At 37.2% G+C, this 19,586-nt stretch overlaps 1 protein-coding gene and 1 non-coding gene across 4 annotated transcripts; one reads left to right on the top strand and one right to left on the bottom strand.

The window, feature by feature from the left end:
- Positions 1–748: 748 nt before the first annotated feature.
- Positions 749–17,688, bottom strand: LOC114277169 (serine hydroxymethyltransferase, mitochondrial). Of its 2 annotated transcripts, XM_082893713.1 has the most exons (16): positions 17,529–17,688; positions 17,389–17,439; positions 17,218–17,304; positions 11,228–11,349; positions 10,997–11,073; positions 10,581–10,705; positions 10,360–10,452; positions 9,790–9,882; positions 3,466–3,663; positions 3,214–3,318; positions 2,296–2,361; positions 2,060–2,137; positions 1,671–1,782; positions 1,474–1,584; positions 1,124–1,287; positions 749–952 (listed from the first exon to the last, which is right to left on the bottom strand). In XM_082893713.1, the coding sequence occupies exons 1-15, from the start codon at positions 17,619–17,621 to the stop codon at positions 1,139–1,141; spliced, it is 1,560 nt and encodes a 519-aa protein (XP_082749839.1). In that variant the 5' UTR covers positions 17,622–17,688; the 3' UTR covers positions 749–952; positions 1,124–1,138. The 2 variants fall into 2 exon arrangements, with proteins under 2 accessions (XP_082749839.1, XP_082749847.1); XM_082893721.1 differs by lacking the exon at positions 9,790–9,882.
- On the top strand, positions 3,670–8,937 carry LOC114259562 (uncharacterized). 2 transcript variants are annotated; one of them, XR_014343754.1, is made up of 4 exons: positions 3,670–4,221; positions 4,871–4,953; positions 5,404–5,544; positions 6,341–8,937. It is a non-coding gene; the product is annotated as an uncharacterized LOC114259562 (transcript). The 2 variants fall into 2 exon arrangements; XR_014343748.1 differs by having other exon boundaries at positions 5,404–8,937.
- Positions 17,689–19,586: the final 1,898 nt, after the last annotated feature.

The raw sequence follows: 19,586 nt of genomic DNA, 5'->3' as shown, positions 1-19,586 counted from the left end.
TCAATAATTCTTTTTAACCTACAAATTTCCCTCCCAATGCATATTTCTCATTATCATAAAAAACACATGCAATGGACTTGATTTTTCTTAAGTTTAAATTTGATCTTTGATTGTTATATTTAGATTTGTAATTGAAATAGTTATTCACTGTTATAAAATAATCAAAATGCAGCATATTTAAAATATAAACACAACATAATATTTTCATTATGCCTTATTTCAAAATAACAAATTTATAGACTCCATCACTTTTACCAATCACAAATTTTCACGTAAAACTACCCGATTCATAAGCATGGAATAACTTATCATTAATCAAATAGTACTTTTGTGCCAACACTAAATATAAACAACGAATTAAAATAAAGCAATGAAAATATATTTGATATATCATTAATATAAATATTAATTTATGTACGTTTTTGTTCTCAAGCCTATCCAATTTAGGCTTGGATTTATTTTTAGCTTGGCACGATTTATACATAGCGTGAATATTTAGCTTGAGCTCATATATTTAGCAAACAAACTTTCAATGAGTCGAGCTCGAATTGTTCATAATAAAGTTTAGTTTGCAGTTTAGTTTCAGTTATCAACACATCCTTGGACATAAGTTTGTCAAATCTTTTTTGTATTCATTGTTGCATCCTCCAATGTAGTCATACTCTTTCTGCTGAAACAATTAAGCAAAAGAGTTTCCATTGTGCGTACAATCACATCAATCATGACAGAGCAGAAAATGAAGCAGCTCTTTTTGTAATCAAAGGAAGTTTATTGATTTGCAGGGTCCTCAAGTTAATATACATATACAATTTCATGGAGATGGAACACAAGATTCTATTGGTAATTATAGATAAAAGCTTTAAGTTCACATCCTTAACATGTTGCCCACACATTACTTTCACCATCCCCCTTCATCAACTGGTATAATCATCTGTTTTTTTCCATTTGGTACCTGCACCACCAGAAGATATAACCACCAGTTCAAATAATAAGCGCACAAAAATAAATCTTTTTGAAGTTTGAAAAAAAAAAGAGAAAAAAAAAAGAATAATGTATGGACATCATCCTCAAGAAAAAATGAGACTTATGCTGCAAGTTCTGATTTCAACAATGAAGCATTTACCTGGTGCAGCAGCATTTAATTTTTGTATTTCATGGTTTCTTTCTCAAATCCAATTGTTGGGAATTGTTTTGCATACTCTTCAACATCATGTTTCAGGTTCACAATCTCATATTGGATGGGAGCACTAGATTGCATTGTTGCCAAAAAGTCTTTCAACTTCGTTCCTAGCTTTCAAAAAACAGCAGGCACTCCCTAGTTAGCAGTAGAATGTGCGAGTTTTGATCACTCGGACTGTGTCAAATGTATTATGTTCACCAAACAAGATAAGTTCTAGGAGGAGCAGTGTACTTCTACATACAAATGGACAATATTGACGATTATTAGAATTGGGATACAATCAGTTTACAAACCTTTAGTTTCAGCCTTTATCTTTAAAGCCAACTTTATAGCAGCATCAAAAAAGTAGGCAACTTTGGCAAAATCCTCCTCGACAAATCCCCTGGAAGTAAGAGCGGGGGTTCCTGAAGCATGAGAGTTCATAAACCTTGTTAGTTAAAATAGATTATTGATGTACAAATTACATTCTGATCAAGGGAGAGGACTCTACCCATCCTGATGCCACCAGGAACCATGGCAGACACATCTCCAGGAACAGTGTTTTTGTTGGCTGCAATGTGAACAGATTCCAACACCTTTTCAACTCTGGAACCATCAATACCCTGTGGAAAGGAAATCCAATCAAAAAGTGACATTTCGTCTTTTTTCATGAAAAAAATTAGCAATGATATCAACTGGAAGGAGCAATATCTCTCATGCATTTTATGAGGCCATTTGAATTGTCCTATATCAGACATGTATAGTTAATCGCTTGTGATAAAGCCCTTGGCATTGGTGAAAAAGCTGTAGCTATAGTAGAATTGGACAATTTCCTAAACAAAATTTTCAATAATGAAATTCTTCAAACTACTGAAAGATTGAATTCATTTTCTTCTTTACCTTATTTTTCAAATTCACCAAAACTAAGTGGTTCGCAGTCCCACCAGAAACAAGTTCGTAACCCTTCTCCATTAAAGTCTGCAAAATTGGAGGGCCAGTTAAACTTTTCCATCAAGATGAGGGATGAGTGATGAGGGAGCACCACGTTGATTAAAACTTCGGAAGTATGAGAATAAGAGAACACTGTACCCATGAGAACTTGATGTAACAAGTTCTGACATGTCATTGGGCCATACCTGTGCAAACTTTGAACAATTAGTGAGAACCTGCTCTTGATAGGCTTTGTACTCCGGAGTTACAGCCTGCATTACAATAGAATATGAGAACACAAAATTAGAGGTTCGAACAATTTATCTTCATACGTAGGCTAAGAGTCCCAAAACAAACTAGCACGCGTACTTGGAATAATTTCAAAAAGTAACCCTCTATGGGCCAACAGGAAAACATTTTTCTCTAGACTCCCAAGAATTTGCTCAGAATCATGATACAGAATAACCAAAGAGCCTCAATAAAACTACATGATATCACTGCAAAGATCACATATAAACATATATGTCTACAATGATCCATTCAACAGCATGTCACGCGCCATTAACAAAATTAGTTTGTTTGATCTAAAAACTACAACTATGAAAATAGTATTCATCATGTTTGGTTTCACTTTTTTGAGTTATTTTTCAAAAAAATGATTTGAAAACTATGTTTTGAAAATGGATGTGTTTGGTTTTCCAAAAAATGCATTATTGTAATTTCAAATTTCCCTCCACAATTGCACAGAGAGAGAGAGAGAGAGCTGCTTCTAGAATACATTTAACAAAATAAAAAAGAAAAAAAATTGTCACATCAGAACTAGTCCCATGTTTGTATTGTGTATGTATGTACAAGGTAGGTCTGAAAAAAGAGAGCAATGTAGAGTTTAGTAGGAGTAGTAGGAGTAGAGTAATAGGCTGTAGTACCTCAGATCACATGAAGAATAAAATTGTTGATTACTTTTTTGAGTATTTTAAGACCATTTTGGATCCAATATGGCTTCAAACCTTGAGAAAGCCTCATTTTGACAACTGGGCCAAACGCAATAATCAAATTTTTTTTTTAACCATGTAGTATATAAGTTCTAGAAAGTTTCAATGAATATTGTCCTGTCAATTTCCAACCTGTTTCAGTGCAACTGCTAAGCCGGTAATTTTGTGATTGTGTGGGGCACCTTGAAGTCCAGGAAAGACTGCCTGATTGATTTTGTCTTCATAGTCATACATCACCTTCAAGAAAAGCTAAGAGTATTAATATTTGTTTTACTTCAACCCATACTACTGCAATTTCATTAAATAAAACATAAAACTCCCCCCCCAAAAAAGACAAATGAATTATAATAATGGTGCTAAAATATTTTTCTTTGTACAACTTACCTCTTGTCCTTGTTTATTAATCTCCTTCAGCCCTTTCCTGAAGAAAATCATGGCACCACGTGGCCCACGAAGTGACTTGTGGGTTGTGGTGGTCACCACATCAGCATAGTCAAAGGGAGATGGGATGACATCAGCTGCTACCAACCCACAGATGTGTGCCATATCTGCCAACATAATAGCTTTCTGCTTGTCACAGACCTGTGCAATACATAGTAAGACAACTTTGGTAAATTTTCATGTTTTATGAAATCCTTTTTTTAAACAAGCATTTTTGTTGATTACTGTTAAAAATGCCTTAGAATCTGCATAGCCCTTCATTAAAACCAAAGGGATCTTTCAGGAGCTTCTTATCCGATGTATTGGACAACACCTAGGCTTCGCAGGGAACAGACCAATTGCTGCTTGTATCATCTACAAATGCCTTCTACAGTGGAGATCTTTTGAAGTTGAGCGGACTAGTGTGTTTAACCGAATCATTCAGACCATAGGCCATGCTATCGAGGTTTGAATAATCTAATCCTATATGCTACTAGTGTGTCTTGTTTTCGCTTTTTGTCATAATTGGCTTCTCATAACTAAGTATTATTATTTGGATTAAAGACCCAGGATAACAATGACATCTTAGCCTATTGGTTGTCCAATTCCTCGACTCTTCTGCTGTTGCCCCAGCGTACATTGAAAGCAAGTGGTGCTGCTGGAATGGCTCCTCAGCACCGTTGATCATCCTCGGCTACTCTGTTTGGAAGGATGACACAGGTAATTTAAAGTTCCCATTTGAATTTCCATGTTCCGTCATCAAACGAAGTTTTAGTCCTTTCGTTAGTTCAGGTGTTTGCTATTATTTTTAATCTTTCCTTTGTAAATGTGCAGAACAAATTAGTTTATCACAAAAAAATGTATATTAGTTTCAATTTCTTGTCTAACAGTTAATTTAGGTTTTGTACTCATAAGCAAAATTTTCAACTGTAATAGACAAATCTGTTTGAAGAACAGATTTTGAAGAACAGATTTAAAAAAAAAAAAAAAAAAAAAAACACAGTAATATAACAGCAGAACGGCTTTTGCAAACAAAAATCTGCAGAACAGATTAGTTTTCACATGGTGCACAAAAAAAGTATGTTAGTTTCAATTTTTGGTCAAACAGTTATTTTATATTATGTACTGATAAGCAAATAATTACTCAATTGTAATTTGTCAAATCTGTTTGAATAACATATTTTAAAAAAAAAAGAAAAAGAAAACACATAGTAATATAACTCCAGAACAGATTATGAAAGCAAAAATTTGGAGAGCTGATTTTATGAAATACATGTTTTCTAGAGGAGAATATTTCTGATTTTATGTTGCAGCTTATTCCCTGTAAATTTCTTCAGTTACAATGTTAATAAGATATCATAAATAGCAGGAAGAAAAAGATGGAGAGGTTTCGAGGGTTCTGCATCTGTATACAGCTGAAAGATTATCATCATTTGGAGAGCTGGCACTAATGTGAGTTCTCTTTCTCTCCATTAAATTTTCCTGTATCTGGATTTAATTGTCAGTAGCATATTTTCCATAAATGCCGTTCATGTTTACTTAAACCGTTAAACGAGTAAAACTCTCTCCATTAATAATTTTCCTGTATCTGGATTTAAGTGTCAGTATCATATTTTCTTTTATTTCTTGTATGTTGTTTGTTTTCAACTAAATTTTAAAATTTTCAACTCAACTATTAGTGAATTCTGTTTTCTGTCGTACCAGATGCTAGAAAATGAGAAACTCATTTTCCAGATTTCCAGCGAAACAAACAGAGAATTATTTTATTTTATTTGTCGTGAGCTGATTCTCATCATTCTTTATTGAAATTAGAATAGTTAAAGCAAATTATGAACTATATGGACTTGTATTGTATTTCTATTTGTCAAAATTATTTATCCTCTGTTGTTCTGCGCTTTGTAGGGTTTGAAAAGGAAATGTTTACAAGGACGAACGAGAAACAGGCTATGGAAAGAGAAGCATATCTTTGGTCTGTCTCAGATATGTGAAGTGTACACCAAAGAAAACGACACAAACTTTATTTCACTGCTTAGAAAGTGCAAGGTTGGTTCACAGAGTTGACCCTAAATATGTCTAGTGTGCTTGTCTGAGCTTCCTATATCTCTCTTATTGGGTAATTTTCAAATTTTTTGTGGAAATTGTGAATGTATTAGTCACGAGGATTAGTTTTGAGAATCGAATAACTTAGCTATGTGGTTGCCATCACTTTTTTTTATTAGCAATTCCGAAGTGAAAACAATTGTGAGGATTTTCCGTTTTGGATTTTTTGTTTGTTTGGGGTCTTATTTGCTCTTTTTTATCTTGTCCTGGAAATAATGGATTCTGCATTTTTGCAACTTTTGAAGAGCTAAGGTCGACTTGAGAACAATGAGGATAGTTGATTTGCTTGTGTAGAGCCTTGTAATTGTTGGCAGCAGATGATCTCTGTCTGTCTGGGAGCAGAGGATCTCTGTCTCTGTCTCTCTCACACACACACACACATTATTCATCATAATATCTGAGCATATTATATACACAAACATGTATATATATAACTGAGCATTTTATGATGTCATTATATGCCGCGAGTGCTTGAAATATGCAGCCTGTGGGGTTTGCCACTCTGATCTTCACGTAATCATAGGTGAACTTCCATTTGCTAGCCCTTGTGTTGTGGGTCATGAGATCACAGGTGAGGTGGTTGAGCATGGGCCCCTCACGGACACCAAAATCATCGAAAGGTTTACTTAAATTTTCTTTAAAAATATGCTGTAATTAATCACGGTTCACTAAGAACTCCCAAAATGATGGACTGGTCCTCAACATGGATAACAGGATTAGTTTTGCCTTGATTCTTCAGATTTCCAGTCGGAGCTCATGTGGTTGGAGCTTTCATAATGCCTTGCGGTAGCTGTTTCTTCTGTAATAAGGTGATTAAATCAACTAATTCCTCAACTTTTCTTTCCCTTTGATCTTATTTTGTCTCTGACATTGCGACTTGCTGGTGTCGATATATATAATACATGGTGTCAATCTTATATAGTAAGTTTTTTTGAGTGAATACAGGGTCAAGATGACTTATGCAAGGATTTCTTCGCTTATAACCGTGCAAAAGGAACCCTTTATGACGGAGAAACCCGCTTGTTCCTCCGCAACAGTGGTAACTGTTTCGTTATCACTTACAATTTACTTCATCGTAATATGAACTTGAATACTCAATTTTCAACACAGTCTAATTGAGCACTTTTAGTTTTCGTTATGTAATTTTTCCTTTTGGATATTCTGTTTGTGTTAGGCATGTTGATTTCTCGACAGAGTAGTTTTAGTTACTCGTCATATAAGTGCTGGCCTCTTCTTACATGTGAAACTCAACAGGGTTGAGTGGCCTCTTCTAAAGCCAAATCTTCTGTCCTTTTTGGTTTGTGTGTGTGTGTGTGTGTGAGAGAGAGAGAGAGAGACAGAGAGAGAGATCAACAAATTCAATCCTGAGCTGTGCTATACAAACCAAGAACAAATAGTTAGACCTATCATCAATGATGTTGGTTATCACTTCTTTAATTAAACAAAATGATTATACAATTGCCGCTAGAAATTTCTGCTACCATTTATTAGATAAACATGACATTTCCTAATTGAATAGGGAGGCTATCATTGGTTTTGTTTTCGTTGATATCTTATTGATTAAATTTATATACACAGAATTAAACCACAGAAAAATGCCAAGAATGTATATGTTAGCACGAAGGGGCAGACCTCTGGTGAAAATAGTGAAGGTATCTTTAGTGGCCCCATGAAGCTGACATGAACATTCTTGATATTTTTTTGTGATTTAATTTTGTATGTAGAAGACTATTTTATTTGGAGATTTTTCTAAACGAATGTTCTTGTATTCTAAACTTTTGACATCTTGATATCTGTCATTTCTTAGCTGTGTTTTTCAACTTCATTGAAAGAATCTTGTGGTACCTACTTATGCGACGTGGTTCTTGCTTGTGGAGCCTACGTTTGAGAACTCACTATTTTTCGAGGTTATTGCCTCCTTTTTGTGTGTTTGTGTGTGGGTGTTTTGGAGAAAGGTCCATCTTAAAGTGGAGATAGAATAAAAACCTTTGTGGGCTGTTGTACTGCTCATGCTAAGTGAATTTGATTGCACACACATTCGTGAGTACTTATCCACTCTTGGCCTACCTTACCAGAGTAAACTCCACTAATCAACAACTGGTTTTCCCTCAGGCTCACCCAACCTTATGTTGCTGTTGGGGAATTTCCGTTGCATCCAACTTGATGCTGGGCTAAGCTATATTGGAAATGAAGATTGAGTAGTTAAGTCCCATAATATGACCCATGAACTCATACCAAAGTCCATGTCTAGCTAATCCAAAGATTACCAAACTACCCCTTGACTGCTTAACCTAATGAAGTATAAATAAATATGTCCAGCAGCATCTTAACTTAGAAGAAAGATAATAAGACTCAAATTGACATACTCTATGAAGCAGTCCAGCTTTGCGATTCTCTGGTTTACATGCTGTCTATCATTTAAGGGTATAGTCTGATTTCATATAAAGAGAACCCAATCATTAGACTTTGCTTTGTTTGCTTGTAGTTTAGAAGGATAACTGTCATTTTATTGTGACATTTGCAGGTATATATAGAGGCAACTGGAGAAAATAGTGCAGAGATGGTAACTGACCAAGGAGCAATTTATGTTACATCAAACAGAGGCTACAACTGGAGGGCTGCTGTGCAGGAGACTGTTTCGGCTACTCTTAATAGGTGAGTTTCTATACAAAAGCTACCTTTGAAAGTGCATCAGTCTGTTCATTGAGTCAGTTTCATGCATTTGGAAAGAGGTGTGAACCCATAATAAATTAGTAACAACATCACCATCTTTATAAGTATTGTCTGATTATCATGGTTTTAATCATTCTCATCTGTCTGTACTCATCTTTATAAGCCAAATCTTACGTGACAGTGCTGCTGAATGCAATAGTTTTTTGAACTTTTCATGATGCTGATGTGTGCTCATAAATTTATGTGAAATAATGATGATGGCACCTTTCTAGTTTTGAAGATATAGAATATTTCATTGATCTTATCTGTAGCATGCTGAGACGACTCGTAGAGGAAAGAAGAGCTTGCCAAGAAACCAAACATGCCATGCTTGGTCTCCTAATGAATGGGGGTGAAGAAAACAGATATAATCTAACAGATGAAGAGATAATTGATCAAATGATAGCAATTTTGTATTCTGGATACGAGACTGTATTCACTCAAAAAACTTACTATATAAGATTTCTATTGGAAATTTAGTCCTCTTATATATAACATATTTTGACTGATAGCAATTTTGTGGCTTTGTATACAAGGTAGTAATTAATTTTTTGGTTGAGAATTGTGAATACAATTTTTCGATATGTTATTTTGGGGGTAATATTAAAATATCATTTGTGGATATGTTATGTTGTGGGTAATGGTGATTGGTGAATGGGAAGTTGAATTAATGATGCATTTGATATTTGAATGTAAGTTATTATTTCATATTAGTGTTATTCATTTTTATTATATGTATTTTTTTAGTTTAATCACATAAATTAGCACAATTTCAAAAAAAAAAAAGAGATATCACGGCGTTTTTTTTAAAACGCCGCTTAAAACCCAAAATATTAACGGTTAGCTTTTTTAAAAAGATATGACGGCGTTTAAAAAATGTCGCTAAATATCATAATGACGTCATGGTATTGTCAAGTAAGGTATTTAGCGGCGTTTTTTAAAACGCCGTCTATACTAAAATAACGGCGTTTTTAAAACGTCAGGAAGTTATAGCGACGGCCGCGTCTTCGGCGCTTGATGCTAAGCGTCGCAAAAAGAATTAGCGGCGTTTTTAACACTTATAGCGGCGTTTTTTAAACGCCGCTAAAAGCAGAATTTCCTGCAGTGACGAAGTGACTTGTGGGTTGTGGTGGTCACCACATCAGCATAGTCAAAGGGAGATGGGATGACATCAGATGCTACCAACCCACAGATGTGTGCCATATCTGCCAACATAATAGCTTTCTGCTTGTCACAGACCTGTGCAATACATAGTAAGGAAAATGAGTGGGAACACTAATTAGTGCCACCACTAAGGATGTGGCAGTGGGTCCCACCCACTGCCACAATGTTGTTGTGTCTCTTTTTTTTTTTTTTTTAAAAAAAAGTAGATGCCACGTCATTAGTGGTTGCTTTAGAGCATCACTTTTACTGGTCTCTATCATTGCCCTACTAAAATATTGACTAAAATGTCGTTGATCTATCTAGTGGATTTACCTTGCGAATGCGTGCATAATCATAGAGACGTGCATAAGCACTAGCACCGGCAACTATCAGTTTTGGCCTGAAGAGTGTTGCACTTTTCTCCAGCTGCCATTTGACATTTTCAAAATCATGAAAAGCCTACTTCTAACAAACAGGTAGAGGTTACACATTTTACAAAGGCACACTTAAAATGTCAAAGTAGATAACATGAATGATTAAAACTGGCTTTTCCCTAACTGACGAGAACCTGTTGAACTTCAACAGTCTATATGCTTGCTTGTATAGGTTTTAAAAAAATGAAGTGCAGGAAATGGAAAAAGGGCCAATAACACAATAATTTGATCAAATGATTCATGCATTATGTTAAAGAAACTCTACTTTTTCCTTCGAGTATTTTCAGAGTTACGTTCAAGCATCTCTTCCTATTGTCATCACAATTATTTGACAAAAATAGAATAAGCAAAGGAAAACATAATGAAAAATGCTTTGATTCGCATAGAAGGTTCCATAAGAATGAAAGTTGAATAGAATGTGGGTCAAGGTAGCAAGGTAAAAACCACAATAATAAGCAAAGAAGAAAACCTGATCGTAGTCAATATAGCCAGTGCTCTCATTCAATCTGTATGGCATTGTCTCAAAAAATATTGATACTGCAGATATCTTCTTTGTGTCCGTCTACCCAATAGGAAAAAATGTGGGAAAATGAGACTACTACCATAATATGTAACCAAGAGAGGATAATCATAAGCTGAAAACAGGAACCAGTAATTTAGCAGGAAAACCATAATAGAAGTTGTAAGCACCTGATAGCCATGTGAAAGATGCCCACCATGAGGAAGATCAAGAGCCATGATTCTTTCATGAGGTTTTAATAAAGCAGTGTAAACTTGAAAATTAGATGGAGACCCAGATAGGGACTGCACATTCACTGCATCATAAAATAAGATTAGAAATTAAGTTACTTTTAAATTATTTTTTTTACTTAAAGTTTTATCACTCTCCCAAAATCTTCAATATGACTCAGACTGTTTAGAATCTTAAAGACTGCTGATTGCTGGTGCGTGATTTGATGATTGATTTTCCTCATCAAATTTGGAATCTTCCTCAAGAATGGCATGAAGAAAGCCTATGTTCTTTCTATTAAGTTTTTTAATTTTATTTTTAAATTATATCTGAAGATGTCTCTTGCATTTTTGCCATACATATGTATGACACATACCTCCCCATTTTGCAGGATCCAACCGAAATGCCTCTAGAGCACGCTTCTGGCATAAGGATTCTGCCATGTCAATATACCTAAAAGACAAAATTCAATTAAAGAGGAATTAGACAAACAAAATGTAGGAGGGCTAATGTTAGCTGATACATTAATCAATAGAAATTTACATATATCTCGAGAAGCATAAGAATAAGAAATAAAATTAAAAAGTAAATTTAGGGATCTTCATACTCATTTCCTCCAAAATATCTAGCACCTGGATATCCTTCACTGATGGTGTTAGTCATTACTGATCCAACTGCTTGCATCACAGAGACGGATGTGAAATTCTCTGACGGTATCAATTCAAGTCCCTTCACAAAACACAAGATGAATTCCCATCAGAGACTAAATTAAAAATGAAACTGCAGGTAACAACTTCATGTTCCAACTGTCCATTTGGTTGCTCAGAAAATGAAACTAAAATACCCAAAATTTGAACCTTAGATTGATCTTTTACTTGAAAACTGAGAAAACAATCCCTCCATTCAATAGTAAAATTAAAATGAATTTCTCATCTTTGAGCAAAATTAAGCAATGCAACATAAAACAATATATCATTGTGTTAATATATAATTGTATATATCCCTTTACCTTTAGTCCACTTTCGGTGGTAATTGTATAATTGTATATCTTCACCTTTAGTCTACTTTAGGTGGACATCATCATAGGCATGCTTTCGGTGGACATCCTCCAAGGCATCCATTTCTCTCTATAAAAGAGAGTGCCTTCTCTGAGTGTAAATACATTCTTTTGACAGATAAAACAATTGTGCCTCTCTCTCTCTCTATCCTCTCTCACTTTCTCAAATTATTGTTTCATGGTATCAGAGCCCAGAGTTACATTTCTGGCAATTTGCGATTTTGGTGTTTAGTCCCATACACAGCGGCACTACACCAAACCACTCGAAATTTCCTCACGATTCCAACGGCACCAAGCCCGGCCTCAGAAAACCTTCCACGCGCCCACACGCGCCGCCGGTGTCCACTGCGCGTCATCATTTCCGCCACCACTCTCACACGCGCCCGCACGCGCCATCCGTCGTCTGTCACTTCCGACACGCGCCCACACGCACCCACAAGATCCGCGGCTGACGTCAGCCCTGTCTCTTCCGTACGCCGCGCCTGCTACTGTGCGCCTTTCGTGCGCCATTTCACTACTGTGCACCCGCGTGCGCCGAAACAACTACCGTGCGCCGCGTCTGCGCCTGGCCGCTATCGTGCACCGCCGCTTCCTGCTAACGTGCTCCTTTCTGCACTCTGCTAACGTGCGCCGCTGACATCTTTGCTGACATCATCTCTGTCCAGCATACCTTTCCTGGCTATTTTCGACCTTCCGGACTCACTGGTACACTCTGTTTTACCTAATTTTGCTCCTACAGGTCTATCCTATTACTTTAAACCCTATTCAACTAGTATTATGGATCGTCTTGATGCCTCCCATCCTATTTCCGTTATTTTGAATGGTTCAAACTATGTTCTGTGGGCCCAACCCATGTCCTCCTTCCTCAAAGGAAAGAAGCTTTGGCGAATTGTCACCGGGGATGTGACTAAACCGGTGAAAGACAGTGACACTAATGAAACTACTGTTTCTACTGCTACATTTGAAGACCGACTTGAGGAATGGGACAATAAGAATTACCAAATCATTACCTGGTTTCGTAATACCTCTATTACCTCTATCAGTTTTCAGTTTGGTCGCTTTCAGCTTGACTCTGTAACTACTCCTGCAAAAGACATCTGGGATTTCTTGAAAGAACGATACCAGACTACTGGTCTTGCCCACCAGTATCAACTTCAGACCCAACTTCACCGCATGCGCCAAGAATCCACTCAGTCCATTAATGACTTCCTTTCTCAAATGTACTCTGTTTGGGATCAGCTTGCTCTTTCAGAACCAACTTGGCATGCCCCCGAAGATGCTGTTTTATTTACTATCTATCGCAACCAGCAAAGGTTAGTGCACTTTCTTGTGGCTCTTACTGCCTCCTTTGAGCCCGTACGTGCCTCTCTGCTTCATCGCCATCCCTTGCCCACTCTTGAACAAGCAATTTCTGAGTTGCTATCAGAGGAGACGCGTCTCGGTACTCTTCACACTCATCATGTGGACTCTGTTCTTGCCACTCCTCCGTACCGGCCATCATTTACCCAACGGACCACTGCTTGCCTCTATTGTCAGAATCGGGGCCTTCCTTCAACCCATCTCCTGGTCAATTGCCCCGTCCGATCCTGCCGCTACTGCAACAAACTTGGTCCTGGTCATCTACAACAGGATTGTTTTCGCAATCCATCCCGATCATCATCCAATAGCCACTCCTCTCGCGGTGGCTCCTCCTGGGGAAGCTTTCATCGTTCCCAGAATCAGTCTCATCACACTGCTACTACTGCTTCTAGGAATCAGACTCATCACACTGCTGCTGCTGCTTCCGGGAATCAGTCTCCTCACACTAATGCTGCCACCTCTGCGGGATTTTCTGAGTCACCTGCTCCGTCTACCCCTAGCTTTTCTCCGACGGATGTAGAGGCCATGCTCAAACAACTTCTCTCCCCCTCTGGTACACCTCCTCCTACTGCTTTGTCTGTAATCCCAGGTAACTCTTCTTGGTATTTTGACTCTGCCTGTTGTAATCATATGGCATCCAGTTCTACTATCTTTTCTTCCTTCTCTTCATCTCCTCATATTCCCTCAATACATACTGCTGATGGTTCCCTCATGTTTGTCCGTCATGTTGGTACTGTTTCCACCCCTTCTTTATCTATCCCTCAAGTTTATCATATCCCTGCTCTTACCTTAAACCTTATTTCCATTGGTCAATTATGTGAACTTGGTCTAACTGTCACATTTTCTGCTACTGATTGTTTGGTACAGGACCCTCAGACAGGGCAGACTATTGGGATCGGCCGTAAGCATGGACGTCTCTATGAACTCCTGCACCTTCATGTGCCTGCCTCTCCTCAGATTGCTGCTCCTACATCTACTTCCTCATTATCTCCCTTTCATCTTTGGCATTGTCGTTTAGGGCATATTTCTGTTAATCGCTTGAAGTCTTTGGTTTCTAGTGGACAGTTGGGTCATGTAATTCCTGATAATTTTGATTGTATCCCCTGTCAACTTGCCAAACAACCTGCTTTATCATTTAATAAAAGTACGTCTGTTTCCCTTGCACCTTTTGATCTTATACATTCAGATATTTGGGGGGCCTCCCCTACTACTACTATGGGAGGATCCCGCTATTTTGTTGTTTTTATTGATGATTTTTCCCGGTTTACTTGGTTGTTTCTCATGAAAAATAGGTCTGAACTTAAACACATTTATTATAAGTTTGCCCAAATGGTCCACACCCAATTCTCCAAAACCATCAAAAATTTTCGCTCTGACAATGCTATGGAATATCGAGATTCCGATTTCCTTTCCTTTCTTCAACATCATGGTACACTGCCTCATCGATCTTGTGCTGGCACGTCCCAGCAAAATGGCCGCGCTGAACGGAAACATAGGCACATTCTTGACACTACTCGCGCTCTACTTCTCTCTTCTTCCTGCCCTGAAAACTTTTGGGGGGAAGCTGCCCTCACTGCTGTTTACACTATCAACTGTGCTCCTTCCCCTGTCATCCATAATCAAACTCCCTTTGAACGTCTGCATGGCACTCCCCCTCCTTACGCCAATCTCCGGGTTTTTGGCTCTGCCTGCTTTGTTCTACTTCAATCCCATGAACACACCAAGCTTGAACCTCGTTCTCGTCTTTGTTGTTTTCTTGGGTATGGGATTGAACATAAAGGCTTTCGTTGTTGGGATCCTCTCTCTCAACGTCTTCGTATCTCCCGCCATGTCATTTTCTGGGAGCACCAAATGTTTTCCTCGCTATCCTCCTTTCACTTACCCGCACTTTCCACTACTGTACTGTTTACTAATCCTTCCATAGATCTTTTTTCTGCTGATTTTGATACAGGTTCCTCCTTCATCGAGACGCCCTTGCTCGCTCCTGATCCTGTTCAGCCTGCTCTTCCTGAAGGTCTACCTCTTATTGCCACACCTCCTTCTCCACCAGTTCTTCCTCCCACCGATCCTCCTACAGGTCGACCACGCCGGGTAACTCAACCTCCTCTCCATCTTCGTGATTATATTGTTGGATCTGCTGCCTTCTCTACTTATGAACCTACCTCCTATCGTGAGGCTTGTACTAATCCTCTTTGGCAGCAAGCTATGACTGATGAACTCCAGGCCTTGGACAAAGCTCATACTTGGGATCTTGTTGATCTTCCTCCTGGCAAGACTGCCATTGGTTGCAAATGGGTTTACAAAATCAAAACACATTCTGATGGCTCTATTGAACGCTACAAAGCTCGTCTTGTTGCCAAGGGTTTCAACCAAGAATATAGTATTGATTATGAGGAGACATTCTCTCATGTTGCTCGGCTCACCTCTGTTCGCAGTTTACTTGTTGTTGCTGCTGCTCGCCACTGGGGGCTCTTTCAGATGGATGTCAAAAATGCTTTCCTCAATGGTCATCTTCTTGAGGAGGTCTACATGCAACCTCCACCTGGGTCCACTTTTCCCCCTCATCAGGTTTGCAAACTCCAGCGTGCTCTCTATGGCCTCAAGCAAGCACCTCGTGTTTGGTTTGCTACGTTCAGTTCTACCATTCATGACTTCGGGTTCACCTCTAGCTCCTATGACTCTGCTCTTTTCATACGGACTACTTCTCATGGTACCACTCTTCTTCTTCTGTATGTGGATGATATGATTATCACTGGTAATGATGAAGCTGGTATTCTCCACCCCAAACAGTTCCTCCACCGCCAGTTTGAGATGAAGGACCTTGGTACTCTTAACTACTTCTTGGGCCTTGAAGTCTCTCATGACTCTACTGGTTCCTATTTATCCCAGGCCAAATATGCTTCTGATCTTCTGGCTCGTGCTGGTCTTACTGATTGCAAAACTACCTCTACTCCAGTTGATCCTCAGATACGTCTCACTCCTCTTGATGGGACTCTTCTCTCTGATGCTACTCTTTATCGCCAACTCGTCGGCAGCCTTGTCTATCTCACAGTAACTCGTCCTGACATTGCCTATGCTGTTCACATTGTCAGTCAGTACATGTCGGCTCCTCGCACTCCCCACTATACTGCTCTACTCCGCATCCTTCGTTACCTCAAAGGCACTCTGTTCCATGGCCTTCACTTCTCTTCTTCCTCCTCTCTTGAACTGCGTGCCTTTTCTGATGCTGATTGGGCTGGGGATCCTACGGATCGACGCTCCACCACGGGATTCTGCTTCTTCTTAGGGGATTCTCTTCTTGCTTGGCGTAGCAAAAAACAATCCCTCACTGCCCGCTCTAGCACCGAAGCTGAATATCAAGCTCTTGCTGATACTACTCAGGAACTTCTCTGGCTTCGCTGGCTCCTTGCTGATATGGGTGTTTCTTCTTCTGATTCTACCCCTCTCTATTGTGACAATCAGAGTGCCATTCAGATTGCTCACAATGATGTTTTTCATTATCGCACCAAACATATTAAGATTGATTGTCATTTCATTCGCCAGCATGTTACCTGTGGTACTGTTCGTCTTCTCCCTATTGCTTCCATCGATCAACCTGCTGATATCTTCACTAAGGCTCATCCTCCTGGCCGCTTCAATGATCTTGTTTCCAAACTCAACTTGGTTGATGCTTTCCCTCCTTGAGTTTGCGGGGGGATGTTAGTATATCATTGTGTTAATATATAATTGTATATATCCCTTTACCTTTAGTCCACTTTCGGTGGTAATTGTATAATTGTATATCTTCACCTTTAGTCTACTTTAGGTGGACATCATCATAGGCATGCTTTCGGTGGACATCCTCCAAGGCATCCAAGGCATCCATTTCTCTCTATAAAAGAGAGTGCCTTCTCTGAGTGTAAATACATTCTTTTGACAGATAAAACAATTGTGCCCCTCTCTCTCTCTATCCTCTCTCACTTTCTCAAATTATTGTTTCAAGGTTCAAAATTCTGAACTCTCCATCAATTTTCCTGGCTACCAAACAAGTAAAAAGAAACAAATACACTCGATAGTATTCTCCACTAATATTGGTAAAAAAATACACAAATGTTCAAATACTCAATCTAATGATACGAATACACAACCATGTTTGTATATAGAAAGAGAGAGAGAGAGAGAGAGAGAGAGAGACTGTATACCTTCCACTGTCTAGCTTTTTCGAGCTCGATGATGTCGGCAATCTCAGGATCGACAGCTTCAAGCGGAGCATTCAATTGCTTTGGCCACTGTAACACGAAATGAGATCAAAACAAGCTATAAAAATCACATCAGATAGTGAAACACTATATGAGACAGTTAACGGTCTTAACTGATTTGCGCGATTTTTCCTTCTCATAGACAGCTTCGTTCGGCAAAGACGACTGTAAAACAAAAACCATATAAATGAGTATCAATTCGTGGTGAAACAGGACATGGATAGGCATTAAAAGAGATGCAATAGGAAAAGAACCAGGTAGTAGAATGAGCCGCCATTGAAGACACGATGGATTGGCTGGTTGTGTACTGAAGAAGAGAGTCTGCGAACTGCGGTCGCCATTGCCATCTCTGTTTCTCTCCTCCTTCTGGTGTCTGTTTTTTTTTCTTATGCGCTCTGTTTCTGTTGGTTATGGCTGAGGTTCTGGCGGTTGGTTAGATAACAATTTTGTGTAAATTAGAATTACACCTCTAAGTTTTGTTTAAACTATAAATTACCCTTTATGGTTTTGCAAATTACATTTTTCACCTTCAAGTTTGTAATGACATGATAAATGACTCATTTTATTAATAAATCATTAAATTAATTAATAATTTTTAATGATGTCTAAAATATATTTCAATTAATAATTTAGATTTTATTGTTGTATGAGAGAGTAGTTAGAATTTAATTTCTTTCTATTAATTTTGTTAAATAAAAAATTCTTACAATTTTGTAATTTTCTAAACCACATGAGACAATTTATAATTTAAACAAATTTCATGGGGTGTATTTGTAATTTATCTTAAAATTTTATTTTATTAATTTTTGGTTTTGTGTTAACAAACTAATTCATCTTTTAACAATTTCATCAAACATAAATGAAAAAAAGAAATTATTGTAGATTTGATTAAATATATAATTCATCCATCATTTGATTAAATATTTAATCAAAATTTGATTTCATATAAGTTTGACGGATGGATTGCATTTTTTTTAACTAAACTTTTAATTAAATTTAAATTTAATGAAGAGTTAGAGATGCTTTCATGGTGATCAAACACAATACTATGTGACACATTTTCATGCAGAGTATTTTTGTTTTTGTTTTTGTTATTGTTTTAATTTTTGGATTTGCATGCAGAGTGTTTTTGGACAGTTTAAAGTGATCATCTTTGATCAATTGAGTTGGAGGTAAATTCGGTCCAATTTACTGTTTTTGAACAATCTAATTAGTTGAAAAATTACATGTATATGTCATAGTAATAATCTAAATTGATTTAACCCCTCACACCATCCACTTTCAAGAATTATCATGTAACTTGCAATTTTTGGATTTTATATATTTCTCCAACTAAATGATTTTTTATTTTTCTTTTTATGGGCTTTGGTCTTCATTGTCTAAAACATTAAATGAAAATTTTGAGAATTCAATGTTATTGACTATTTTAGTATACTTGTTTGCGAAATAAAAAGTGAAAATGTTACCAATTTCATTTGGAAACTAGATTATACAAATTACACGAGATTTTTTATTTTTATATTATTTTTTGTTAGGATTTTGTTCTGATTAATTTCCTGATACATATAATCTACCAATCACACATATCAAATAATTATTAAGTTTAAGTTTTGAAAGTCGATAAATAGGGTAATTGGTTGTTTCTTAGTACAGAATATTCATAGGTCGAAATGTAAACATAAAAGCATATAAAAAATAATGATTACTCTAGTAATTTATGAATAAAAAAACTAGCAAGCAATCAGTAACAACATTTTCATTTTTTGGGTCAAATGAATAATTATCTAATTATATCACTTTTAAGTTTTTCATTCTTTTTTTTTTCTTTATACAATGTTTTTGGAATATATATTTTATTCCCAGTTTCGAGCATGATATATATATATATATATATATATCACCAAAAACCAACCATGAAAGCCCTATCTAAACTCCACATTTCTTAGCCACAAAGAGAATGTCTATCCTAGATGATGCTTGATACGGCCAGTTTCAACTTCTAATGTCACTTGCAATTTTCAAATGCATAAAATAAATGGGGAAATAACTGGTGACAGTACCAAAAAAAAAAAAATTATAAAATCATAAAAAAGTAAAGTATTTTAATTATTAAAATATATAAAATTTTCCATTGCTTTATAAAATAAAATAAAAAAATTACTGTCCAACTGCTGTTTTTTTCCCAAAATAAATTATGTGGGCTTTGAGCCTTTAAGTCCATTCCATAACTGCACAGACCCAAACTTCAATATAAAAGGTGACCCTTCTTTTCACCCTTCAAATGGGCTGGCCTGGATGTGAAAGGCCTCGGA

This window comes from Camellia sinensis, chromosome 1 (genome assembly GCF_055761805.1).
Source record: "Camellia sinensis isolate YWXY chromosome 1, ASM5576180v1, whole genome shotgun sequence".
Taxonomy (NCBI): domain Eukaryota; kingdom Viridiplantae; phylum Streptophyta; class Magnoliopsida; order Ericales; family Theaceae; genus Camellia; species Camellia sinensis.
This window is presented reverse-complemented; position numbering and strand designations above follow the sequence as displayed.